Source organism: Nasonia vitripennis, chromosome 3 (genome assembly GCF_009193385.2).
Source record: "Nasonia vitripennis strain AsymCx chromosome 3, Nvit_psr_1.1, whole genome shotgun sequence".
Classification (NCBI taxonomy): Eukaryota; Metazoa; Arthropoda; class Insecta; order Hymenoptera; family Pteromalidae; genus Nasonia; species Nasonia vitripennis.
This window is the reverse complement of record NC_045759.1, coordinates 15,215,941-15,241,512: the sequence shown is the minus strand read 5'-3', so window position 1 is coordinate 15,241,512 and position 25,572 is coordinate 15,215,941. Positions and strand designations below refer to the sequence as shown.

The 25,572-nt window shown below is 38.8% G+C and overlaps 3 protein-coding genes across 18 annotated transcripts in view; all 3 read right to left on the bottom strand.

Annotated features, from left to right (window-relative positions):
• LOC103317950 (proton-coupled amino acid transporter-like protein CG1139) lies at nucleotides 1-10,561 on the bottom strand. Of its 3 annotated transcripts, none has more exons than XM_008218476.3 (8): nucleotides 10,457-10,561; nucleotides 8,299-8,395; nucleotides 8,063-8,216; nucleotides 7,471-7,677; nucleotides 4,407-4,852; nucleotides 2,850-3,013; nucleotides 2,240-2,433; nucleotides 1-841 (listed from the first exon to the last, which is right to left on the bottom strand). In XM_008218476.3, exons 2-8 carry the CDS (start codon nucleotides 8,388-8,390, stop codon nucleotides 758-760), a joined length of 1,341 nt encoding a protein of 446 aa, XP_008216698.1. In that variant the 5' UTR covers nucleotides 8,391-8,395; nucleotides 10,457-10,561; the 3' UTR covers nucleotides 1-757. The 3 variants fall into 3 exon arrangements, 2 of the variants coding, with proteins under 2 accessions (XP_008216698.1, XP_008216699.1); XR_513113.4 differs by lacking the exons at nucleotides 1-841; nucleotides 2,240-2,433 and adding exons at nucleotides 2,494-2,594; nucleotides 2,677-2,756; XM_008218477.3 differs by lacking the exons at nucleotides 1-841; nucleotides 2,240-2,433 and adding an exon at nucleotides 2,667-2,756.
• An 895-nt stretch (nucleotides 10,562-11,456) lies between these two features.
• LOC100678998 (F-box/LRR-repeat protein 14) lies at nucleotides 11,457-13,097 on the bottom strand. The gene is made up of 5 exons (XM_032598120.1): nucleotides 12,938-13,097; nucleotides 12,335-12,849; nucleotides 12,007-12,244; nucleotides 11,684-11,905; nucleotides 11,457-11,584 (listed from the first exon to the last, which is right to left on the bottom strand). The coding sequence occupies exons 1-5, from the start codon at nucleotides 13,095-13,097 to the stop codon at nucleotides 11,457-11,459; spliced, it is 1,263 nt and encodes a 420-aa protein (XP_032454011.1).
• Nucleotides 13,098-13,731: 634 nt separating this feature from the next.
• The window catches only part of LOC100119980, a 75,568-nt gene continuing 63,727 nt past the window's right edge, over nucleotides 13,732-25,572 (bottom strand). For 7 of the 14 annotated variants that reach the window (XM_008206438.3, XM_008206433.4, XM_016984169.1 and 4 more), the window contains 7 exons: nucleotides 22,854-23,188; nucleotides 22,444-22,778; nucleotides 21,468-22,025; nucleotides 21,063-21,388; nucleotides 20,879-20,977; nucleotides 19,990-20,775; nucleotides 13,732-17,184 (listed from right to left, as the gene is read on the bottom strand). In XM_008206438.3, the coding sequence (XP_008204660.1) occupies nucleotides 16,840-17,184; nucleotides 19,990-20,775; nucleotides 20,879-20,977; nucleotides 21,063-21,388; nucleotides 21,468-22,025; nucleotides 22,444-22,778; nucleotides 22,854-23,188 (2,784 nt within the window). In that variant the 3' untranslated portion in view covers nucleotides 13,732-16,839. Of the gene's footprint in view, nucleotides 17,185-18,958; nucleotides 20,776-20,878; nucleotides 20,978-21,062; nucleotides 21,389-21,467; nucleotides 22,026-22,443; nucleotides 22,779-22,853; nucleotides 23,189-25,572 lie in introns of all 14 variants that reach the window. The other 7 variants (XM_032598061.1, XM_016984167.3, XR_004344732.1 and 4 more) reach the window with 6 other exon arrangements.

Sequence of the window (25,572 nt, the reverse complement as noted above, 5' to 3'; positions counted from 1 at the left end):
TCTAATCGTTATATAACTTTTATTGTTTCATTTATACAAGCGCAGTTGAGCAATACACGATTTTCACTCCTCACAACAAGTTGGAAATGTATAACAGACGCAGCATAAACTTTAAGCAAAATCATTCTCCGAGAGAATTTCTCTATAGCCATTAAAAGTAATTACAGAAGGACCCAACGATCCTGCAAACTAACTTTCAGTCTCGTTCAATACTCGCGCAGCACAAGCTGCGGCGCAGTAAAAGGAAAGGAAAACGGCGTATCCTCGACAAAACCCGAGATTTCATTTTTCATTTAGCTTCGTCCGCAGTATACAAAAGATACGCAATCTCGACAAAGGTATCGTCCGCACAATCAACGCGTCGCGTCTACAAATTTATTATTTTTGCAAACATTTACACGCACATTCCGCGTCTTCCTCTTCAAATCTCCCTCTTCGTCATTATAAACACGACACTCAGACACTCAGAGCTGTAATATAATTGCATGCAGACCTCGCGCAAGGACTCGAGAAACGCGCTGCTGCAGTTCGCCGATGAAAGATCGGATTTAGCGCGAATCCCTGCGCTTCCTGTATACGTATTCCCCCGTTGCGCAATCGCGGCATCTGCAATAATTCTTCCGAAAGGCAACTGCGTAGTTCTCGCGCATACATACCGGCCCTTACGCTGGCGCCGCGGCTCGAGAAGCCTCGCGAAGTCGCGAGAGGGAGAGAGAGAAAGTGCCGGAAGGTGGTGGTGTGACGCAGCTGCAGTCGACTAACCGCAGATCGCCGCGTCAGGATCCTCGGCGCCGCTGTACTCGCGCAAGATATCCCGTATGTTCTCGATCGTACCGAAAACCTGTACACATGGAACGTGTTGACATAAACACGCGAGCATAAACACGTAGGAATGTTTTGATTTTTTTTTCGTTTGATATTGCTTAAATTGACAGTTTTACAGCATATGTCTATATGTATGTCTAGTGTAGAGAATTCGTTTGTTATAGCTATACTTTTAAAAAAATGTTCGCAGCAAATACATTGAACTGTATACCAAGGATTTGCAGAAATTAAAATATTACCAACGAATGATTGATGACTTTTATTGTGTTTACCACACATATTTACTTTGCAGGATTCTCTTTCAGACTCTCAAGGCTGATATTATCAAAGAGACAAACACAGCAATCATTCGCAAGGTAAAATCACGCTGAATAAACGCTTGACTTAAAATTAGGAATTTACCGAGCAAGTCTGGAGATAGATAAGACAGTTTCATGAACTGACCATGTGAATAGCATACTAGACTTAAGTGCATTAGTTTAGTCAATCATGCGATATTTTAGAATTCAAGAAACCGATCGCTTAAAAATCGTCTTGTATACGGATAACATCGCTAGAGCTTAGTGGGATCAGAAGTATAAGTAAATCAGTTGTTAGATATAAAGCAGTGCCGCCGATCAGATTTTCATCGAATGATGGTAGCGTTTTTCTCGCGCGTATAATGCTTGTTTCATATTTATCGCGTTTACTTTCAATTTTTGTACCCACTCATATCACGGCGGGTGGTAAAGATATAAAATGGCCTTTTCATTTCCGGTGCATGAATATTTTAAAATTAATAATTATTACTCGAACGGATAATTATTTTCTATAAATTCTTAAATGCATAAAGGTAGTAATTTTTATTTAATGACTATCGTTTTATTAAGTATGCAAAACTTGGCTATAGCTAACATTTTAATTATCTGAATTTGCATAATGTATTTTACAAATTTTTATCACTAAATTTGCCTTGTGCTTTAACAAAAGTACTTAATTATTGATAAAATATTCATGGTACAGAATAAGTTTCAAGCTGCAATTTCATCGTAATTTTATGAGATGCTATGAATAAACTCTTAAGAATCTCATTATTCAAATTTATTATCTTTCGTTGCTTTATGAACGATTAATCTCACGTTACGTTTGCATGAAATACGTAATTGTATTTTGTGAAAGTCACGAAATAAAGGTTTTTGGTTGCAGTTCTTTGAAGAATGATTAATCTTGTTAATTAATATAAATCAATTTAAAAATATACTTGATGCGCGTAAGCTTTTCAACGCCATTAAAAAGAATAAAAATTTGATATACATTCAACACCTAAAAAAATTAATAGCCAAACCTCTACAAAGTAAATAATACAATAAAGCTATTACCTAACATATTCCGCAACAAATATAATGCGTGTACACACGAGTAAAACGAGCATTACCATAATCATCAGCCAAACAAATAGGATGAAGACATTCTTGACGAGCATGAGATAATGCCTGGCTCGTCCTGGGTCGTTCCACTTGGTCGTGATCTCGATCATCGCGGGAATCAACAACATTACCGTTGTCATGCTCAGCGCGGCAAACAAGCCCAGTAGTTGCGCCAAATGCGGCAACGCTATGGCCAGCGAAGCTGCTCGCAAAACAATAATGTGTTATTCGCACGACGTACTTGCTCGCTACGCATAGTGGTTTCTATTGTAAAGGGGATTGACCAATTTCACGGACACTTTTTCAAACTTTCAGCGCTCGTCGTATCTCGGATCCACGAATTATTTTGCAAATGTTCGGGAACTTTTGAAGGAAACGATAAATTAACATTCCTGTTGACGCGAGTGAGTGTAATTGGTATGAAATGATGAGAATTTAAATTTACTTTGACTGAGAATTGTTCTCATTGTTCCACTTGTGAATTAAAAAGCTTTTGATGTCATATCCTTCGGTTTACGGCTTATGCTTTAAAAACAAAAGTTCATATTCGACGCGACAAAACATCGTTTTCATTTGTTCTGCATTAAAAATGACGATAACTAAGTTAATGTAACTTACTACAGGCGATGACTCCACCCAGACGAAAAAATGTTTCGTAGACGCGCTTATTACCTATTCTCTTCGCGATCATCGGCCATAGAATAGTGATCGGTACGTAATACTGAAGTCCGTACGTCAGTAGCACCGACAGCGAAACTGCGACCTTCACCATCTGCGCGGGCCTGCAAAGTATTGCAAAAGACGTTTTACGTTTTTTTGGGGGGGCACTTGCTTTGAATCCCAAAAATTTGTCACTTCGCTTTATTGAGAGCGTAACTACTGTTTTCAAAGTCCATACGCGTCCAAGACATGAGACATCTCCGTGAATAAGTGTATTTCTGGCTCAATTGTATCTTTGATGAATGATTAAACAAATATCGCAATAATAACTATATTTAACAGTTGAAAAGAAAGTGTTCCAAAAATATTTTGTTTATACGTACAACGGCCAATTTTTAACATGTATTGGAGGACACCCATGAAGATGCGGAAGTTTTAATTAAGAATCCTTGATTAACTGTGTGCAAGCTAAGCAATAACAAGGTGAACCAAAACGAGTTTCGAATTAACAATAGAAATCCCTGGTGCATTAAAGCGAATGAACTGCCAATGCTAAGGTCGAAAGCACGTACGCTTCCTCACTCTCTATGAATCACAAAATTAAATGGTAAGAATTAAAAATTTATAGCTTTGACACTTCAATGCTATATTGATTTCGACCAGATTTTTTTCCAAAAACTAGGAGATGTTAAAAATATTAAAGATGTCTACATCCACGAATAATTGTTATTGTCATCTAAAGTCTTATGATGCAAAGTACAACGAGGTCTCATCATCTGACATAATTTGACATATGCTTTATCAACCATCTGTATAACGTTTTTTCAGCCTAATTAAACTTCATTGGAACATAAAGATGAAACGACAACCTTATAATGATTTAATGATTTAATGATTTACGTAGTTAGAAACTGTGAATAGCTACGTGATAAAATGTAACACACATTTTCATCGGATGAATGATTTAATAACTCTAACGAATTCGTCATCATTGTTCTATCTGAGAATATCGAAGATTTTGAGGCATTTTTAACTATAAATAGAATAAACGTATAAAGAATAGCTTATCCATTTTCAACATCAAAATATTTATATAGATAAAGATAAAGAGTCGTTGCAAGTAAAAAGCTTACGATAAAAATATCCTTTCATAACTAGATAAATAGAAATAAGAAATCCATGAGTTTCATAATCAAAATAAATACGTTTCATAAACGTATACCTATGACACTTTACATTGAATTTTATCTCCAAAATAAAATATAGGCTATCGTCAAAAAAAGTTACGACTGAATTTCATAAGCACCAGTTCAGTGCAATTAATTTGTATAAGACTGACATTGCTTGTAGATACACATTATATAGACCACGTCCGATTTATCAAACAAGCCTTAAAGCTCACGTTTTCCTCATCTTCAATGCGCCTTCAAACACTCTTATCATTGATTGCAAATACAATGTCAACGATCTTTTTTTAATAATAAAAAAGATGTTGCAAGATCGTAAAAGACTTACAACTCGTCGAGCGGCAAATTCTTAATGACCGTGTCGCAGGCGTTTTGATACTTATTGTAACCCAGAAAACCGAAGGTCACGTTGACGATGACGTTGACGATCATCGAGACGCCCAACACGAGTCCCATCCTGCGGGGGTGGCGCATCGTGTTCTCCAGAGGCATGAGCATCGACATGTTGTGTACAGCGAACAGGAAGACACTGCAATAGATGGCCAGGTGCTCGATGTCGGTGTACATTTCAAGTCGGCTTGGCGACGGGAACTGGTCTATCATGTAGTACAAGGTGGTGCAAAATCCCAGCAGCAGACAAATCGAGCCAATTATGGTAAAGGGCACGAGGTACTTGAAGTTCGGGATGAGCGACAGAGCGCAAAATATTGGCAGAAAGACGAGGAGGTAGATTCGCACGTCCTGGTGGTTCCATCCGGAAAGATACTCAAACACCTGAGAATTAATCATTGAATTATGAATTATTTCTACATGCGCAGCCCCAGATAAGATTTGGAATTTTTATTGTTTGTCAAGGATCACTCTTTAGGTGAAGGTGTCCATTTTTCTGTTATAGGTGTACGATTCTCTTTAATAATTCATGAGAATGAATATTAATCATGTGTTTTATTGCTAATCAATGTACTATGATAAAGCTTTCATTTATAAATTTTATTAAAGCTGTGGTCATCCTATTAAAATTCAAATCTGCTTAAAAGAATATATATATATATATATATATATATATATATATATATATATATATATAGGTATATGGTTTTGGAACGATCCTGTCGTCGACCTTCGTCGCCAAACAGAAGCGATGTAATTGGATCGATACAAAAATAGTAACCTGGAATATTACGAACGACTCTTTAACTTTCTCCATTACTGCAATGCACTTGAACAGTTGCGGTTTAATACGGTGTATTTAAGAATGAAGACAGAATGATTAAAGCATTCGTTAAACTTCAAACAAACAAACACGCACGATACAATGTATTTTTAAAACGAAGCATGCACTGATCGTTACATTTTGCATTTGAATGAAGATGAATAATCGAGTAAATATTTTTGAATACATTATTTTTTCAAGTGATTTCTTTAAAATATTTAAGAATCTAAAAACAAATAATAAAAACTAATGGTTCATATACATATGATTTTATAAAATATTAAACATACTTTTGAATGTATGCAATGTTACTATACAAATTTGTATAACATAAACATGTGATGAGATATATATATAGGCAGGTTACAAAATAGAAGTTTCAGTAAATATAAAATGTATTATTCCAAAAATGCTACGAGAATGTCCAAAAATGGTTGATTTCGATCAGATACTGGTTTATATACTGGCTATTCTCACATACTGTATACACAGAAATGCGTATTCATATTCTGAATAAGAGACTGTCAATACCAAGCATGTTTACGTTAACACAGTGCACTTATCATCGTATATGCGAGGAATCTGGTATGTACATACTATATCCGGTGAATAATTTTTAAACATTTTAATTTAGCTTTTGTACTTTCTATTGTTTCTTTCCATCAAATTGCCAGTCAGTGTAAAATTCGACATCTTATGAAGAAACCAACGTGTGATATCAAAAAACAAATAAAAAAGAAAAAGTATAACGCTAAGAAAGTAAGATTTCCATAATACGCTACTGCGCTTCCTTATTTTTTGCTGTTTTGAAATTCGAAATCCACAATATAAAATTCATCATAGAAGGCTACTTTAAGCGGTGAAACGACTCTTAATTTGCAACATATAATAATATAATACATGCCAATTTATTTTAAACTTTCCGCTATTGTTTTCCAGGCTAATATTTTCTTTGATCAAAAAAAAAAGAAAAAAAAAGAGAAATCATTGACGAAACTTATAGTGCAGAAGCTATGCAAATTTGATTAAATAATCATTTATTACTGTTTTATTAATTAGAAATCGAGCTGTCACTCTTAAATTATTCTTTTAGATTTTACTTTATTTGCAACAACAACGATATTTTCGAACTAGAGCATGGTAGCTAATATTCATAACAAAGTCTAAGGTTGGCAATTTATTTTTAAGTACCCTACTCTCAATAATATGCATCATTTCACGTGACAGTTACTCAACACGACCTCGGTCTCTGCCATCTACAGACACTTCCGCGTCTCCTGTTTACACTTTTACGAGCGGCCCATTCAGGAACTGAAACTGAATACAAACTTTTTGGGATTCCCTAGAACTGAACAACAAGTCCTAAAAGATTGTAGGTATGCATATTTCAATGGTTTTAAGGAACCCAACGGATGGAGAATCCGCGGTCTCCGGGATTCTCCAAAAAAAAAATACGAAGAAAAAAGAAAACAACACGAGCGATCGAGGCCGAACAGTGGTCGCGCGTGGGTAAACGCGCACATCCGCACACAACCCTTCGCGGCCAAGGACACAACCTGCTATTCTCCATACCGCCATGAGCATCGAGACCGAATTTCGACTTATTTCTGCAATTTCATAACCTGTTTGAAGTCCCATTTAAGGCATCGTTTATTCCGTCGGCGTACGTTTAATGATATAATTTTCTTGCACCGCGCGGTACATACTGGGGAGTGAAATTTTTATTCAGCCGCGCGGCCCAAAATTAAATGGAAATTAATACTTAAGGATCTGCTGTAATTTTCTTATGAGTCCCAACCGGAGGTTTTTATTCGTTCGGAGCCCAAAATCAATTTGAAATTACTATGAGTTTGCGAACTTGTTGGCGAAAATTTTTTTCGGAGACTCGATCGAATACCGGTTTCCAAACTATTCCGTCGTGGTCGCTGATAAGTATAGGGCACAAAGCTAATTTTCGTCTCGCGTATCGATCGATAAGTCAACCTCTGTTTAATGCCGACGACGTCAAGCATCTATTTATTTGAAATTTCTCTCGTCGAGATAACGCGCAACTGCATTACGTTAATTGTTTTTTTTATCGCAAATTTCGAATTCCATCGAAAAATGTATATCTCGATGACAGCTTTCCTCGCAAAAAAAAAATGATAACATACTTATGTACCCACTCATCGACGCTCACCTGCTGGAAGGACGAAGCGACGTAGATCGAGTAGACGACCGCCGTCTCGTACTGGACGAAACAGACGATGACGTTGGTGGCGAGGGCGAAGGCGCCGGCGTACTTTCGAAACGGCTCGGGCCCCAGTTTGAACGAGGCCTCGGCCGTCTCGGCGAAATTCAGCGAGGGTACATGCGACCGCTTGCACAGGATCTGGCAGCATTGCACCTGCAACTCACGCGAGTCGACGCAAGGGGCACGTGAACTCCTGTCGCTGTAGATATAGGTATATAACATGTTGCGCGCACGCGTTGTATAGAAGAGAAAGAAAAACTGGTTTCAAGGAGTCGCGCGTAAGCGGGCCTTGAGCCAAGCGCACAAAGCTTGATATGGATGCCGATTGGATCGGCTTTCTTTGTACTCTGATATTTCGGTTCTTACGCTCTCTTTCTCTATATTTATGCAGTCGATCTGGTGTTGCGCTTTTCGATCGAATTTTTCTAAACGCGCGCGCGCGCGCGAACTTTCTCAGGTCGTCAAAATTCAAGCCGGTAGCTTGGTGCACTTAGAGGAACAGGTAATAGAATGGGGAAGTAAGACGTGCATAGTTTACCGTTATCACGGCCGTGTGAATGCTTATAGTCCCGATGAAAATACTGCACAAGATAGCCGCGAGATATCCAGTTCTTCGAAAAGCGTAAGGTAAAAACAATATACCACTGCCGATCGCGGCTTTTATGAGGTGCATGAATACGGCGAAGGTGCCACTGCAAATTCAAGATTGAAACGTGCATAATGATACGTTTTACATGAGATTAATCGAGTTCGCTGAAAATGGCAAGTGCGCACGTAGTGAGCTGCTCTGGAGGTCTGTGCTCCTCGGGATCGTAGTCATCGGTTCCGGTCTGCGCGTTTCTGGTGTCGCCTTCGAATTTCTGCATCTCGCCTGCGAATTACATTAATTTCACTTTTGACAGATTCTACGCACACCGATGCTTATTAATTTATTGTAAGATAATGACATTACGTTTTCATTTGCATTTTTTAACGTAAACATTGAATCATTCATTCATTCAGAGCCGAGGAACAAAAATATTTTGAAAGTAGCAATAACATGTTTATATTTTCAATTTACATCATACAACAACAAAGTATTAAATTCAGTGCTCCATAAAGATTTGATTCTCTTTCTCCCTCTAGGATTAATCAACTGATAATTCCGATGTATCGAAAAGTGATTATAGCGTTATCATACGTAATTTGCACGCGTAGCCAGTCAATTGAAGCATTATTGTTATATTTCCAGGTATGGCCAGTTAGATTTAATCTTTTTAACACGGCGCTACAGTTGTTTTGAGGAAAATAATAAATAGAATGTATTTTAATAGATTCCAGAAAGGCCAAGAAAATTACATCTGAATGAATACGTTTCATCTTTACGTATGGCAATTGCCGGCACACCAAGGACCCTTTAAAGACGTCTCGTTCAGGATAATGATAATAACTTTTGTATAATTATTCTGGAATGCCAGGTTATTGTCAAACTCTAGCTGTTCTTTATCTTATTCTCACGTTGTATGCGAATCGCCAACTTTTATTTACACGTCACCTATTCGAATGTTTTTGATTCATGTAGTATAAATTTCAAATTTTATTAATAAATATTTAATGTGGAGGTATAATACAGACATTTTAAAAGTAATTAATATTGTGCCTATGAAATTTAAGGTTAGCTAAAAAATTACTTTTTTTAGGTGAATTGCACTCATGCTCCTTCGAGGAACAAAAAATATTTTGATAGAACATAAGCTTTTCTCGTTATATTTCATCTCCGAAAAAACTTTTTCAAAAGTGCAAACCTTGGCAAAAAAAAGTAATAGTAATCTAATAAACGTAGTGAAATCTCTAAATATTAAAATGTCAAGTAAATGTTTATTGCTATACGCATTAAGATATCATTTTTTGGGAAAACTAATTTTAACTTTAATTTTATATCTTAATGCGTATAGCAAAAAACATTTACTTGACATTTTAATATTTAGAGATTTCACTACGTTTGTTAGTATTTTTCTTGCCAAGGTTTTCACTTTTGAAAAAAGTTTTTTTGGGAGATTCCACATCTTTTACAAAGCATATCCTCCTTGCTATTGCACTTCATGAAATCTTGATCTATTCGATAGACAATAAGCTACTATTGCTTTAGACATTGATCGCATCGCGCATATAATCGTATAGTATTATTATATGCATATAATTGCGTGTGTCGCCGAGTAGCAGACGAATGCCGGTCAAGTAGATGAACCACTTTAACCACTGGTGTATAATACCTAATATAATATTCACCGGAAGTCACGTGACCGGAAGATACGAAAAAAATCGGGAGAGGATGGAAACTCTGAACGAAAAGAAATATACCGAGCAAATTTTCAACTTGCAATATTAAGTTAATAACTTAATATTTTTGGATGAATCTTTTTAATCATGAAAGATTAGGTTAATATATTCAAGTAGATACCAACAGATTGCGCATACGCGCAATAGTAATGATTTAAATGCTCTCGAGATTTTTTAAGGTTAAGAAAACCTAATTTCAAAGTATATAGGGTTGCGCCGTCGACAAATCGTACTTCGTACTTTTTCTTGCCAGCGCGGCGCTGTCGTGACCCTTGATTATATTTCATAAGAATTGAAAATAAAAATGTAATAGGGGAATGACCTGTCGATTTATAAATGCCTGAGTGGCATTAATAACTTCCGTCTTCTTTCGACGATGATCAATGCTCGATTAATCCCCGGATAATTATTGGCAATACTTAGATCAAGATGGCATTATTCAATTGATAAAACCAAAAGAATTTGAACGTGATCTTTGCATGTGTACACACATATCGATTCAATTAGTAAATTACTTTTCGAACTTTCAAGTAGAGAAATGTCACGTGGTGCCTTTATTCTCTATTCTCAGCTTAATTAATTATACGATTCGTTGTACTTTAGAATGCCTTACCTGATTAGATTAAAATCTTTCGGGTACAATGATTTTGAAGTGTCCAAGCGTGGTCTGCAAAACCTGACAATTACTTTTAAGATAAGGTTATTTATTTAAAAATATAGCTAAATGACATACGAGAAAAAAAAAGAGAAATTCGAACAAACTTTTGTTATTTTTACTGAGCAAGAAAGTATTAAGTACTTATACGATTAAATTATCATTCAAAATGTAATTTTAATAAATATAGATGATGTTTATTGAAGTTAATTAAGATTCTTATTGATGATCAATTATGCATTTTTGCTGTAAGTATTTAATTAATCAGTCATGAACAATAACTTACGAGATAAAAACTTTTCTATTGATATATAAAAATAATATATATGTATAGAGTGCAACGGTTATTTCGATGATGTCTTGTATTGGATAAACTTTCAACGTTATATACATCAATTTAAGTATATTATAAAAGGTCTTTATGTCAATCTTCTAAGCAGAAGTATATTTTTATTTCTGTATTATTGCACAAAGTAATCCTCATGATATTCATAAATCAATAGTCAACAATGTACATCAGGAAACTAATCAAAATCATAATAGTATGGTAGCCTTTGTAGCATGCAGCCTACCAAATTAATCGTGATATTCTTGCAATAGTTACAATCTATACTCTTAACCTAAAGTTGAAAATCAGGAAGTGAAAAGATTAAAACCTACATTTTAAACTTTATAATTATTTAAAAGTAAATGGTACCCTCACAGAGAATTAATTGATGGATTTTAATCTTTATGCAAATCAATTCTACAGATTTACACTTAATTGTAATGCTATCATTTGAGGATATCAATCACTTTTTTAACATTCATAAAGTTTAAAATGTAGGTTTTAATCTTTTCACTTCCTGATTTTCAACTTTAGGTTTAGAGTGTAACGATTCCATTGAATCGCGAAATGATAAATCATATTTTACTAGAAAATTTTTATTTCTAATGATTTTTGTAAGAAAACACATTTTTAATCGTCATCGTCGTTATAAGTATGAAATCCATAGTCATGAAAATACCAATTTGAACCAGAACTATTAGTTGATGGTAAAAGCAAGTCTAAAAGTGGTGATTTGTCATTAACGCTTTCGCTGTCCACTGATGTACCGCGCACATCAAGTTTTAAAATAATGCCATTTTTGCGAAGTTTGGTAATCTTTATAGCACAATCTACTAAATTGTTTGTGATACACTTACAATGCTTACAATCTAACAATTCAATTGAATCGCACGATGATATCAGCGTGCATAAACCGTCATCTCTTATTTTACCACTAGAGGCACATGATAACCTTTTTAATTTTGGCAGGTATTTTAAAGATTGATCCGTGACGTTGTTCAAATTTTTAATATACAATTCTTCCAGTTTTGGCAGGCGGCTGATTTCGTTAATACCAGCATCAGTTATTTGAGTACACCCTGAAATTAATTTTCTCTATATTGTAATTGAAGAATATAGTATAAAAAATTAAAATTATCAATTTAATTACCAGATAAGTTTAAATTTAATAATTTTTTACAATTTTTTGCCAGTACTGTTAAAAAAGTATTGGATATATCTTCACTATTAGTAACATCCAGTATCTGAAGATTCGTCAACGAGCTGGTAGCATTTGTATTCAACTTTAGAAGTGCACCAAGCCTTAACTCCACGATATTTTTAGATAAAGAAACTATTATAGCTGTTGAGTCATCAAATGTCAAATATTGATTTTCCGTGAATGATAGCGTTCGCAGATTTTCAAAATTCGCAATAAACTATTCATAAGAAATATAACATAACAGTATTATAATAGTATTGAATTATGTTTATAATATAAATGTAATAGATTTCATTCAACCACTAACTTGAGCGATATTATGAGATGTAACTTTAGTACAGTCATTCATAATGATTGTTTGCATAGAATCTCTTGGTAAACTTTCTAAAAACTTGCCAGTCAAGTTTTCATTGTTAGTAATTTTTAAGTAACGAAGTTTCTTATTTACTGAGAAAAATTTAGACAATTGGTAGTCATTACATTCTTCAGAGCATGTTGTAAATGTAATTTCTTTTATATTTTGACAATTAGCTGTCATGATCTCAACGAGCGGAATCGTCAAATTCAATTTCCCAACATTAAGTGATTGCAAATTGGGACACATTATCGCAACGTGATGCAAAGCATTATTTTGTACGCTGAGAAAAGAAAAATCGACGTGCGTCAGTGTATGTCCACACCGCTGCAATACCTTTTCAAAAATCAACGTTAATTCTTCCGGCGATCTTATACATGGATTAAACCCCCAAACGTTGACATTCTCATTCAAAGTTTTGATATTTTTCCATGAATTCTTACTCACTTCCTGCCAACGTTTACATACTGCAATAATGAATGTTTTATGAATTAAAGTTCAATAATTGATAATTAGAAGAGTCATTTTAAAATGGTGCGTATTATTTGTTATTACCTCGTTCTATCTTCACTTTATCTTCTATTTGAAGAAAACCAAATATGTAATTTAAACAGTCATCATTTAAAATTTCTATTTCCGATTCTTTTCGTACTTCGAATTTGCCTATGGATTCCTCATTATTTATAATTTTCGGTTTCTGGAACCGCTTAATCATTTTTTTTTTGTGATTGTTCACAAATAGAGTTCAATAATAGTCCACTATTATTATATGCGACCGTTATTTGATGTACTTAATGTATCAAATGTCGGTCTAGTAATGATTATTTATCGTTGATGTTATTTTTACTTTTTAAATATAAAATGTTTGATAATAAAATTTTCTCTAATAAGTAACCGCTTGCTTGATTATAAATTTAATTTTTAATATTTCGTCTTGTTGATGCGATAAGAAACACTAATTTCATCCACTTGAAAAGGTTCTACTTACTACGATACCAAAAACTATACTGAAAGACCGACGCATTGAGCAGGGACATTGTATCAAAACATAGTTTGACCTGAGAGAATAGGAATCCGGTACGTAAATCAGTGTGTGTATAACACGCATACACGGCTAAAGTTTTCTTTGAAAGACAACTGTCAATAAAGTTACAGTAAGAACAAAAAACATTTGAACATCTCAAGGCAAATTTGATTGCTGATTGACATATTACAATAGAATTACATCGATTATAAACAATTGCACATTGTATCCTTTAATATTTTCCAAAACTATTACTCGATATCAAATATTGATGGATAGATACTTAAAAGTCAAAATTTATAGGACATAAATTAACAAGTTGAAGTACTTTTGGAATTGCGTAGTATTTTATTTCATTATAACTGTATCACGTTATCGCAGTTTTACGTTAAAATATTTACAATTTAAACCTATTTAAATAGTATTTAATATTTACAAAATTCGCCAGAAGCATCTCTTCGATAAAATAATATTCATACAACGATTACAATACGCACCTACGCAAGACAGAACAATATAGAAAGTACGCACGATATCGTCAATGATTCAAGAAACTTTGATCATTCATAAACAGTTTTCTATTCTGCTTAGTTCTCGCAACTGTATTAACCCTTTTATAAAAATAATAGCCTCCGCTGCACAAGCCTTAAAAACGACGTGAGCAGCCTTTTGTGTCCCTATATATCGACAGATATAATAAACAAAAAAACTAAGGACGTAGAAACATTTTTTTAATGTAAGATACATCTGTTCTGATAAGGCGGTTTTGCGCAGCAACGATAAATTGGAGGCATCAAAGCAAAGACCGTCAAATTAGACGATCTTCAATAATAATATTTTTATCATTACTATAGAAAAACTTAAAGAGTAATGAAAACATAAGTATATGATTGACTTAAGTTTCAAGCTTTTACAGACGAAACTTTTAACAGTGTTTTCAAAAGAATTATAAGTGTAAAAAATCGTCTAATTTGAAAGTTTGGACAATAATAGTCCTTCAGTCCTATTAAAATTAAAACGATTAATCACAAATTCGCAATATTAAAAACTAAGATCACATTCTGTGATTGCTCGTACTTCGAGTCATCGTCATCGTCACCGTCATTCACATTTTGTACCACACAAAAATAATAAAATTGGTTAAAGCAAGGAACTGTATGTACAGTAGTATTGAATAGTCAAAAACGCCTTTTAAAATGTCCTTTTTCTTTTCGCCAATTGTTCGTAAAATTTTAAACATGTTAAACACACTTTAGAGTGAAATTTGAAAAATTACAATTATTACATGCCATTTATCACGTACGAGCTTATAATATATTGAGCAGAAGTACAAAAGAAACTATGTAATGTATACATAAATAAATAACAGTGCAGAAAATCGTATGTAACACGTGACTTTAAAATTTTTTTTCAGCATTCAGATGCTATAAATCACATTCGATGTTTATATTTTTTACGAATTATTGGCAAAAAGGTGAAAATAACTAGTCTAGTTTTACATTTGCGGATTCCACGATGATTTTAATCAATAGTCATTATTTTTCGACTTTCAGTTGTAGATATTAAAATGTCGCAGGTTTTACCTGGAAAGAGATGTGTATATATAGTAATTGTCAATATAAAATATGACATTCATATGAGAAAACCAAAAAATGATGACTACCTATTACTAGCCTAAGTCTATCCTCGCTAATTTATAAATTAATGACTGTAAACTCGATTGATTACTTGAAGAACCATTTTGGACTTGGATAAGATTGGGTATTCGTCACTCGCATGATATGTTAAATTCTGGAAAAATGATTATGAATCAAATGATGTAAGCTCAAAAACTTGAGGTCAATTTTAAAATGAGAAAAACTATCTGGCGTATCATCGCTATACATCAAAATAGATGATTACATGCTGTAAATCAAAGTAAATAAGTAAATATAGAAAAAGATTGTTTAAAAACAAATGTCCGATACTATAATGGTATTAAGAATTATAAGAAAGGCACAACACAGTTTATGTGTGTACAATATAGTTATAAAATGCGCGTACAGAACAAATAGCTGACGATAGATTTCGATGAACTATATTTAGACTGCTATTTTTGCAGTAATGAGACTTGTACAGTCTCAAAGTTGGTCTCAAAATGCTATTTTATAAAAAAAGTGTTTTTGCTTATTTTTAAATCTGCAAACCAATTTTGGATAACATAGTTGTAAACTCCTGTAAACAGTAATATTCGCTCAAAATATGAAACATACGATGAAAAGATATTTGAGTTTTCCAAGTAATGTAAAGTTTGCAATACAAACTCATTCTTGAATTGTTACTCGTTCGACAAAATAGAGCGAATTGTTGCTGTTCAAACAAGGTATAAAGAATATTTTGTATCCATTTCTTAATATAATACGTAAATTTGCGGTATCAAGACTGGCTAGCATAGTAACAGACTTTTTAATTTACTTTGTATAAATGTTTTACATTTATAGTATGTAATGTTCTGTGTATTTTTAATGCAATTTTGTTTAATGCTCCAATAGTCAGTGAAAATATTGATAGTATAAAACGGACTAATAGCGTTTCTTTATTTGTTGTATTATATTCGATGTATATGCATGTTCACTATAGGAATTTGAGACATTTGTGTGATCAAAAATGTTTTCTTTTTTAAAAAATATTCTCGCGGAAGATCAGGGATTGACTCTATATCTACACGCACAAGTTTGAATTGGAGTTTTACGAAAAAGCAGTTGTGATCGTCAACAATAAACATGCCAGTCTTTTTTGTTCTCAAGACTACCCAAGAGTCTTTATAATTTACTATCGTAGATGTGCTTGGAAAAATGTTTCATTTCATTTGCAACATTCACAACTCCATTGAATCGAGCTTCTAGGCACAGATGATCAGGAATGTGATTTCGATCCGTATCTTCTTAGTTCTAATCGAATGCATTTTCAAATCGTCTGTATTGCACTACACAAGATTCGTTGATGGTGTATTTCTTTGACCTACGTTTACGTCATTTAAGTTATTTACACATAAATGAAATATGATTTTCGAGTTAAAATACGAGCCAAGCATAAATATACATACACTTTCGAACTTTGTAATAAACTTATAATCATCGATTTTCACAGAAAACATTGGAATTGTTAATTTTATTAATATAATAATCAAGCGAATGTCTATCATCAGAACCAGCGTCTTCATTCAAAGAAAATAGAACAATTATTTCAAACCAACTTATTGCACTTGACTCCTACATTGCTTAACACTATTTATAACGAGGCTCAAATTTAACCATCCTCAAACCTCTACGCTTACGATCGAGTGGCGTCTCATCGAGTGTCGCATACTGTAACCGTTAACAAACAAATCGACGAACAGCAAATTTATCAATAACATCAACAGATTTTCCACAAACAGTACTTCGGTAGCTCATCAGCTGTTGCTCTCTAGTCTTTCATCGCACTCGAGCGAGTCGCACTCGGCCAGTGCCTCACCATGATCCGGCGGGTACTCGTAGCTCTCATGCATCATCATGTGCTCGGTGTCGATGCTGTCGAAGTAGCGCGGCACTGACCATGGTGTCTGGAAGAGTCGCTTGCGCGTCGGTGAGCCGATTATGAATTCGACACGCGTTGAGCCCGTGCGCGACGACGTCTCGTCGTCGTCCTCGTCCTCGTTGAAGTTGTGGTTGGTGTTTCCGGTGGAGTTGAGCGAGTCCGGGTAAAGAGAGACCTCTGATGAGAACCACGAACTCGGTGGATTCGACGATTGCATGCTCTGGAAAATTCATGAAGATGTTAATTCTTTTTGTACTTGGTGTTGATGAGAAACATTTTTTTCTGCATTGTTTTTAGGATATTTTGTACAGCATGTTTACGTTCGTTATGTACAATCATTATTGAATCTCTGTTAATTATTAAGGAACAATTCTTAAATGAACATTAGCTATGTTTAATTGCAGCTTGTATTCATGAAAATTGTAGTATCGAAATAATAGAACATTTTCTAAAGAAATAAAAATAAAAATTTGTAAGATTTAAATGTACAACTGGTCACCGGAGACCAAGCAACTAAGCATATGCGGTAGACAACTTTTCTGTTCCTCAGATGCATATGCCAAATAAAGGTCTTGGGAGACAAATAATAATTTGAATTTTGAGTACTTCGAATTTCTCAAAGTAGCAAACTAAATTTAAAAATTGGCAAATCATAATGCAACGTAAACATAAAAACATCAAAACTGTGCAGAATATTTTACGACTTTGGCGGGTATGAGAAAAGCACGCTTTTGCAAATAATAAATGTACACATGTGAGCAAGCAATATAAAAATTCACGTAAAAGTTCCCGTTTTTACAATTTTATACAATAAGATGTTTGATTTCAACTAAAAATAAATTAAACGTAAATTAAATTTAAAATCAATATATTTTACATTTTCTGATGTAGATAACGTGCTTTAATCTGCACAAAGTGTATATCGATGATACCTGAAATATAAAATTATGATATAGTGATTGTGAATTATGAAGCATGATTATGATGGTGCTCGATGCGTACATTGGATATAGGGGATAGGGTGCTTACTGATCATCAAATAGCAAGGACAGGTAAAAAGTGTAAGGATTTGAATGCAATGAAGCGTTTGAATGAAGGGTGCATGATAAGTATACTAGTGCTGAACATGCACATTTTCAAGATCTACAAAAAAATATAGGCTTTTACTACTGGTACTAAATACTCTGTCTACAGTTGTGACAGTACATACGTATAACTACCATACCAAGCATAATGCTACCAGACCAATTCTCTAAGGTACCATAAAAAATATAAAAAATCATTCATGATCATCTTAATAAATTTGTCAACAACAAAAAATCTTAAAACTTTTTTAATCAGATCAATTAAATTGCTGACAAATATATTAACTACTGATAACTGTTGCCAGATTCAACACATGAAAATTTCCAATCCACTCGCATTCATAAAAAAAAACAAAAAATTGAGTATATGTATAGAAGATAACTTATAAAGTACAAGCCTTTATAAGACATAAACAGAAAGAAAATTAAAAAAATGAAGCTAAAAGTGCAGTTTTATTTTGCACGCCACGTGCCAATATCACAGGTAACGATACAAATCTCACAATACTGAAGTGGCGCTCACATTAAGTAAAAAAAAGAACTCATCAGCCTATCAGTCAAACAGCATTCAAAAAACTTGCTCACTGACAGCATTAATTGCATAAAAAGTACGCGTGCGTGCACATGCCAAGTTCCCATAAAAAAATCAAGGCATAAAAACAACTGCTTTAGCATAGAATCAAGTATGCCAGGCAGTCAGCAGGAGTGTAACATAGGTAAAAAACAGGTTCCAAATAACTACCAACTAATATACAAACTACTTTGGTGCAGGATACTGGATGCGTATAGAACTACTGGAGGTATACAGGCGCCAAACAATCGCAGAGGTCACAAACAGCGTTTCTCTCCACCGGCATCCAAAAGAGAAGCGTCTTGAAGCAAATGATAAATATAAGAAGCATAACTTACGAGAGACCGAAGAAGAACGCGCGATCGAGCGAAACTCTGGGACCATTTCTGTCTGGGTGTACTCTCTCTGTCTACACATAGGTATTGCGGACGGCCAGTTGGGGGGACGACGGCGACGTACTCCGCCTCGATTTGCCTCGCAGTGCAGGCGCAGGAAGAGATGTCGCAGATAGTGGACGTATATTTTTTTGTTTTGTTTTTTTGGTTTGTTTTAGCGTTGTGTCAGCGTGTGACCGTAACGGAATCTAACAGACAGTCCTCGTGTGATTCTCTTTGAAATAGATTGTCTTTAAACGTCAGTTTATTTTCTTAATATGTATAACAATACATGGTATTAGAATGAGACGCGAGAAATGAGCCATAGCGTAATTAGTTTCGAAGCTGTGATTATAGCGTATATCTGGCGATTACTTCTTGAAAATAATAAACGCATATTCGTAGCGAATTAGTCGACGGAATTTCGAAAAAAATAATAACAACGTGCGCAACAACTAAAGAAATAACAAAAAAAAATCAGCAACTACTGATCAGAGTCAACGCTCTTTCGCACATCGGAGTACGCGTTCGAACAGCCAAATGATCATCCAACTAGAAAAATGAAGCACGCATAAAGTATACAACAGCCGCAGAGAACGAATCCGAGCCGCGCGAATTTGCCCTCTCGGTAAAAGTCTATAGCTAGGAATGTGTCTCGTCTTCGCGCGAGCAACGTCCACGTTTACATATCGCAAATGTATTATCTCATTTACTCGTGGGTGCGAGTTAGTAAATGTCAATAATGTCAATGTGTGTATGTATGTCAATGCATGTCGATCTCAGAAAAACAGAGACAAGATCGTAGACTTAGAAGCGGCCACGGCCCTACGAGTGAGAGACAATTTCGTTTGATAAAGCGAACCAGCGCAATGTGGCTCCTCCAGCTCATCCATCCTTCCCTTCTCTCTCTCACTCCCCCGTCTCCTGCTCATCATCCTCCTCAACTCGTCTCACTTGAGCCAGGTGGTCCAAAAGAATTGCTTTACGGTGCGTACCTTGCCGGAGCCGTCGGCTGCGCTGTCCGAGGGCCCGCCCGAGCTAGGCCTCGCGGCCTGGCTCTGAGAGCGCCTGGCAGGCGCGGGCGGCCTCCTCGGCGGTGTTCCCGGTGCCTGTTGCTGCTGCCCGCTGTGCGTCGACTCGAGCGAGTCCCGCGGCCGCGACAGCAGCGAGCCGTTGATCGCCGACTTGCCGAGCGAGTCTCGGCCAGAGTTGTTGCGCGGCAGCGAGCGACTCGTGGGCTCGCGCGGCTTCGACAGGCTGCTTTTGTTGAGGGACTCGCGACTGGAGTCGCGTCCCTGGCTCTTGGCCGAGGTGATGGGCGCCAGTCTGCCGTTGGACGAGATCGACGGGTTGTTGCTGCGCGCGTTCAGCGACTTGAGCGAGTCGCGGCTGTCGTTGCGCCGATGGCCCGCGACGCTGCCGGCCGTTGTCGAGGTGGGCGTCGTAGCGGCGGACGGTGGTTTGGGAGCCGTGACCTTGTTCACGCCCAGCAGCGGAATTCGACTAGGTCGCCGCCGGGGTGAGGGTTTCAGCTGGTGCTGCTGCTGGGGCTCCGTCGAGCCGTTCGTGTGGTTCATCTGCGAGGAGTCGGCGCTGCTGCTGCCGCCGCCGTTCGTCGAGACGTCCAGGCCGTTCTGGTGCAGGTGGTTCGAGTGGCCGTTGGCCAGCGGCGACTCGGACTCGTCGTCCGCGTCGGTCTCCGTCGCCGGGCGCTTCTGCAGCAGCTCGAGCAGCCGCATTCGCGCCAGCGTGCCCTCCAGCTCGATGTTCCGCTCGGCCAGCTGTTTCGAAAGATTCATCGAGTCGGTTAGTGAAGGTACAAGCAAGTAAGTATAAACGGCACACCTCGCCTCATCTTCGAGAAATATCGAGAAGACACAGTACCTGGAAACGCAGATCCTCGTTCTCCTCGTGCGCCTTTCCTAATCGCTCGGAAAGCGTCTCGGTGCTCTTCTCGACCTCGTCTAGTCGCTTTTGAAGAACCTGCGGGCAAGAACATCGGCAAGTGGTAAATTTCGCAAGAGAGAGCGAGTCTCGGTTAGCTGTACATAATAGCTGATCCTCTCACCTGATTGTGGACGGTAGTGGTGATAAGGTGTCGCTGGAGCTCGAGGGGCGAGCGCTCCCTGAGAATCGCGGCGATCTTGCGCGTGTCGACGTCGGAGCGCTTCACCTGCTGCTGATGCAGGGGCAGCCTCGTCGGCGATATGAGGACCGAATCGAGCGCGCCCAGCTTGGCTCGCCTCTCGTTCACGCTCGCCTCGGCAGCCGCGGCTCCGTGAATGTCCTCGATCGAGCGGCTTACCGTTGCCGCCGCCGCCGTCACTGCTGACACGTTCGCCAGCACGTTCTTCTCGATCGTCCTCGTCCTAAACCTATTCTTGTGTGCTTTGCCTGAAAGAGATAACATCGCCGTTAATCGAGAGTCGTCGGATTCATCTCTGCGTTATTGTGAAATCGAGTTTGTACTGACTGGCAGCATCTCCGGAAACGACGCTGGCAAAAGCCGAGTCCTTGCTCCTGATGTTGAGCGCAGTTCCGTTGGCTCGGGGCGACTGGAGCAGCGTCGGCGCCGAGGGCTCGATGGGTTGTATCCTGTGCGCCCCGGGCGCGAGGATCCCAGCGGCGGTTGCGTCGCCAGCCTCGAGTCCAGCCCTCAGCCTGTCCTCCAGTCCGTTCTTGAGAGCCGACAGGGCCGCGAGTTCGGACTGCAGCTCCTGGGCTCGAGCTCGGCTGGATATCGTCTCGGCCTCGAGCTCGGCCACCTTGTCCAGCAGCTGGAGCTTCTCGCGCTGCAGCAGCGCCAGCTGCGAGCCCTCGTCGCTGAGCTGCAGCAGGTCCTCCTCGTCCTCGTCGTCGTCGTCGTCGACCAGGCCGTCGTCGTTGAGGTGCGAGGAGCGGCGCCGCGAGGTGACCTTGCGCACCGCGTCGAGGATGTCGCTGGGCACGTCGAGCTCCTCCGGTGCGACGCTCTCCAGACGACCTGTGGCATAATTAGCCGACGCTCGTGAGCATGGGGACTGTCTGCAAGCTGCGATTTTCAGATAGAGTGCGTTTAGTGCGTGCTGCTATGGCTGGGAATGTGTATGTTGCGTTAGAGTTGCGGGAATTATGCGCTGATGTTTTATGTGCGATGATCATAATCGTGACTCCGAATTAGTATAAGATTGACCCCGAAACAATCTTCGTGAGATCTCAATCAATCGATACGTATAACACAATAGGCGCTTTCACGCCGGCTCAAGGATCGCAGAGAGACGTGAAAGTCGCGCGCTTGGATAATAATCCCCGAATCCAAAAATATCCCGTTTTCCAGCTAACAATAGCCCGCAGAGTAAAAAAAAAGAATCGAAGCACAGTCAAGTTCAAAGCTCGAAGGTCGACATCGAGGAGATGAGGAGTATAATATAGTTACACTCGAATGCATGGGCGCTTTGAGTAGAGCATACCTTGGAGGCTCTCGACCTCCTCTCTGAGCCGGACTCCCTTTCTGTGGATGACATCGAGCAAGTTCCAGAGCTCGTCCTCGGCCTCGTCGAGCACCGTCGGTCTCGAACTCGGACTCTGCGGCCTTGGTATCGCCGTGGACGCGCTGTCCTTCGAGGAAGTTTCCGTGCTGAAGCCCGAGTCCTGGACCGTCGCGCTGTGCTTGTTGCCGCCGCTGTGCGAATTGCTGCGACTTCTTGGCAGCGACGACGAGGCCGACTCGTTCTCGCGGGACTGGGCCACTCGTCGCCTTACCTTACCGGGCTCCCATTCGCCGATCCGTCGCGACGATGGACTGCTGGGCAGAAAAAGAATTTTTAGAGATTCAGAGAAATCTGATTGAATGAGTAATGGTATAGAGGGAAAAACGTACCTTTGACTGGACAGCGGAAGCGGTATGTGTGAGCCCTGAGCGGAGGTGATGAGGACGGAGGAGGCGTTGCCGTTGCTGGCGGACGATGCGCCCGTGGCAGCGGAGGCCGCCGCAGTGACCGCCATCTTGTGCCGGAGGTTTGGGAACGTCTCGATGACGAGGTCCCGGAACTCGAGGAGGGCGCCGACCTCATTCTGCAGCTCCTGTAACGCGACCAACGACTTGGCCTGCTCGCTTATCAGGTAGTGGAACGGCCCGGGACGGAGGGGCATGCAGTCCATGCCACCGACGACCCCGTTCACGCTCACCACGCCCTCCGATGCCCCACTGCCACACTGGAAGAAAAAATTCCAAAATTATTATTCGTTTATTGTGCTTCGATGGCTCGATTGCGAGATATACTGTTATCGTAATGTAATATTCTCCTCGATAGGCATAAACGCGTATAACGAGAGTCGTGTGCGCTCTATTGCCTTCTTCCTTATTGAAGTGAAAATGCCTAATCAAATACGCGCAAAGTAAATTCACTTTCCCTGGAAGCAACTGCGCGCGAGCTGCACTTTGACGATAATTAATGTTCGGAAGAAAAAAAAACGTTGAGTATATCTCTTCCAGCGTATACCGGATGTAATTTGAGGATGCGCGCGCATTTCTCGCAATGATTAAATGCGCGAGTTCAGATGGTTAATTCGTCGAAGCGACGATTATTGCTTGCGAATACGCGAACGTTGCGCAAAAATATCGCGCATGAAAGTAAAGAAGGTGTACAATGGAATATTTTACGACTTCATTAGTATAAACGAGATATTTTTTAATTGCTACGACCGACGCTAGAGGGAGATAATGGTAAAACTCTCGGTATTTCCTTGACAGCACGCATAAACAAAGGTGAGCACTCCGCGCGGGGGGGATTGCCATTAGAGAGAGGATCGCTTTAGTTTCAAATTTATGCTCCGCAGAGTTTTACTACTTCCAGGTCAAGATGTTTTTGTTGGAATCTGTGAGCTGTTCCGGTCGATTGGACCTTCAGCAGAACGCGTGACCTTCCTTTTGCGTCTAAATGGGTCGACTTTGGCTAGAGATTTATACTGTACACTCGAAAAATCACAGACGGATAATCGACGCCTACTGCTGCTGCTGCTGTGTTCGGAAAATTCCGAGACGGGTATTATAAACAGAGATAGGTACTTTCTTCGTTGCGTGCAGTTGTAATTTTGGTATAGAAAGCGCCTTTTTATCGGCGACTCTCGTCGGTGGGGCTTTTTGTGTTCCAGTTTTGTTTTTTTCATTTTCTACACTACATAAAACAAAAGCACGGCGCTTGAACATGTCCAAAGAAGTGAAAATTTCTCTCCGATCCATGCTTAATTACGGAGATTCGTATTTTTTGTTGCCATCCAGCTGCGTGCGATCATGCAATTTTGTTGATGAAAGCTCGGAAGACTTTTTCCCAGATGAGAAAGTTATCGGGACTACGAATTTAAGTATACAGACTGGAGGTGTGCAGTCGAAAATTGCGAAGAGAAGCGTTAGATATACATTCCTGCAACCCGCCACACACGAAATACACATCATCTCGTACACTAAGCTCGCTTAATTGGATTGGAACGCACATAGCTCTCATCTTAACCAACATTCGCGGCGCACAATGAAGAAATAAAAAACGGCTTACAAAACTCCTTCCTGTGGGCCGGGATACGGAGAGCGAACAATTAGTGATCCAGATGCGCAACAACGGCGAACGTCTAAATCGCCTATAATAGAAAGAGGCCGAGTCTCGATGAGAACGGCCGATTAATCCGCGACTCGAGTTTTATATACGGCCCGGGAGCGCTTTATATATTATACACGTACAGTAGCGCGCGGTAATAAGTTTTTCGATCGCGAGGGCTTATTGAATTTGAATGGGAGATAACCGAGTGGAGGCTTTATGGTGTGTATGTGTGTGTAAGGCGAATGTGAGGAAATTTTTCGATGTAGAGAAATAATCACGACTTGGAAATAACTTCGAAGAGTGAGCTGCAGTGAGCAGTGATGATTGGTTTATGGACACCTATATGCTTTGGGAATAGAGATCGTTCGTGTGTATACTTGTATTCGCATAGCATTACATTAACCTTGTGTAATCGTCGAAGTCGAGCTGTTGTAGCCATAAATTTGACTTCGTATAGGTATACGAGAAATTTTCGCAATTAATATTTACTGCCACGGTTTCTAAAGAATGAAAAAGCTAACAATTTTAAAAAAAGAACACATTCCATTCGCTACGCATATCGTATGATTTTCTACGAGCGGACGCGTTCACGCTCGGTGAATTTTCGGCGGACGGCACACTATACAGCCATCGCTTAATGACGTTTCGGCTGGCTCGCGCTTGCGATACATTCGTCGGGCTTGGCCATACCTCGCTTGCTACATGCCTTAATTGGCCCTACCCACCTCCTGTGTCGGACCGACATTCGTCGCCCGCAGTGTGGCATCGCGAATTGCAGGAGCTGAAAGCAGCAGCGACGAAAAGTATTTCGCAAGAGAGCTGGCTCGAAACTTTTCGCAACGGACATAGCCGCGTGTATATGAATTTGTCTGCAAGAGAGAGCGCGGAATTGCAATTTTTCGGCCTTTTTACAGGTGATGAGCTTGTAGATTAGGGTTCCGACTCGAATGATTGGCGAAAACGATAGGATAGTGCGCGGAGACTACTTTGGAGAGCGAGTTTCTT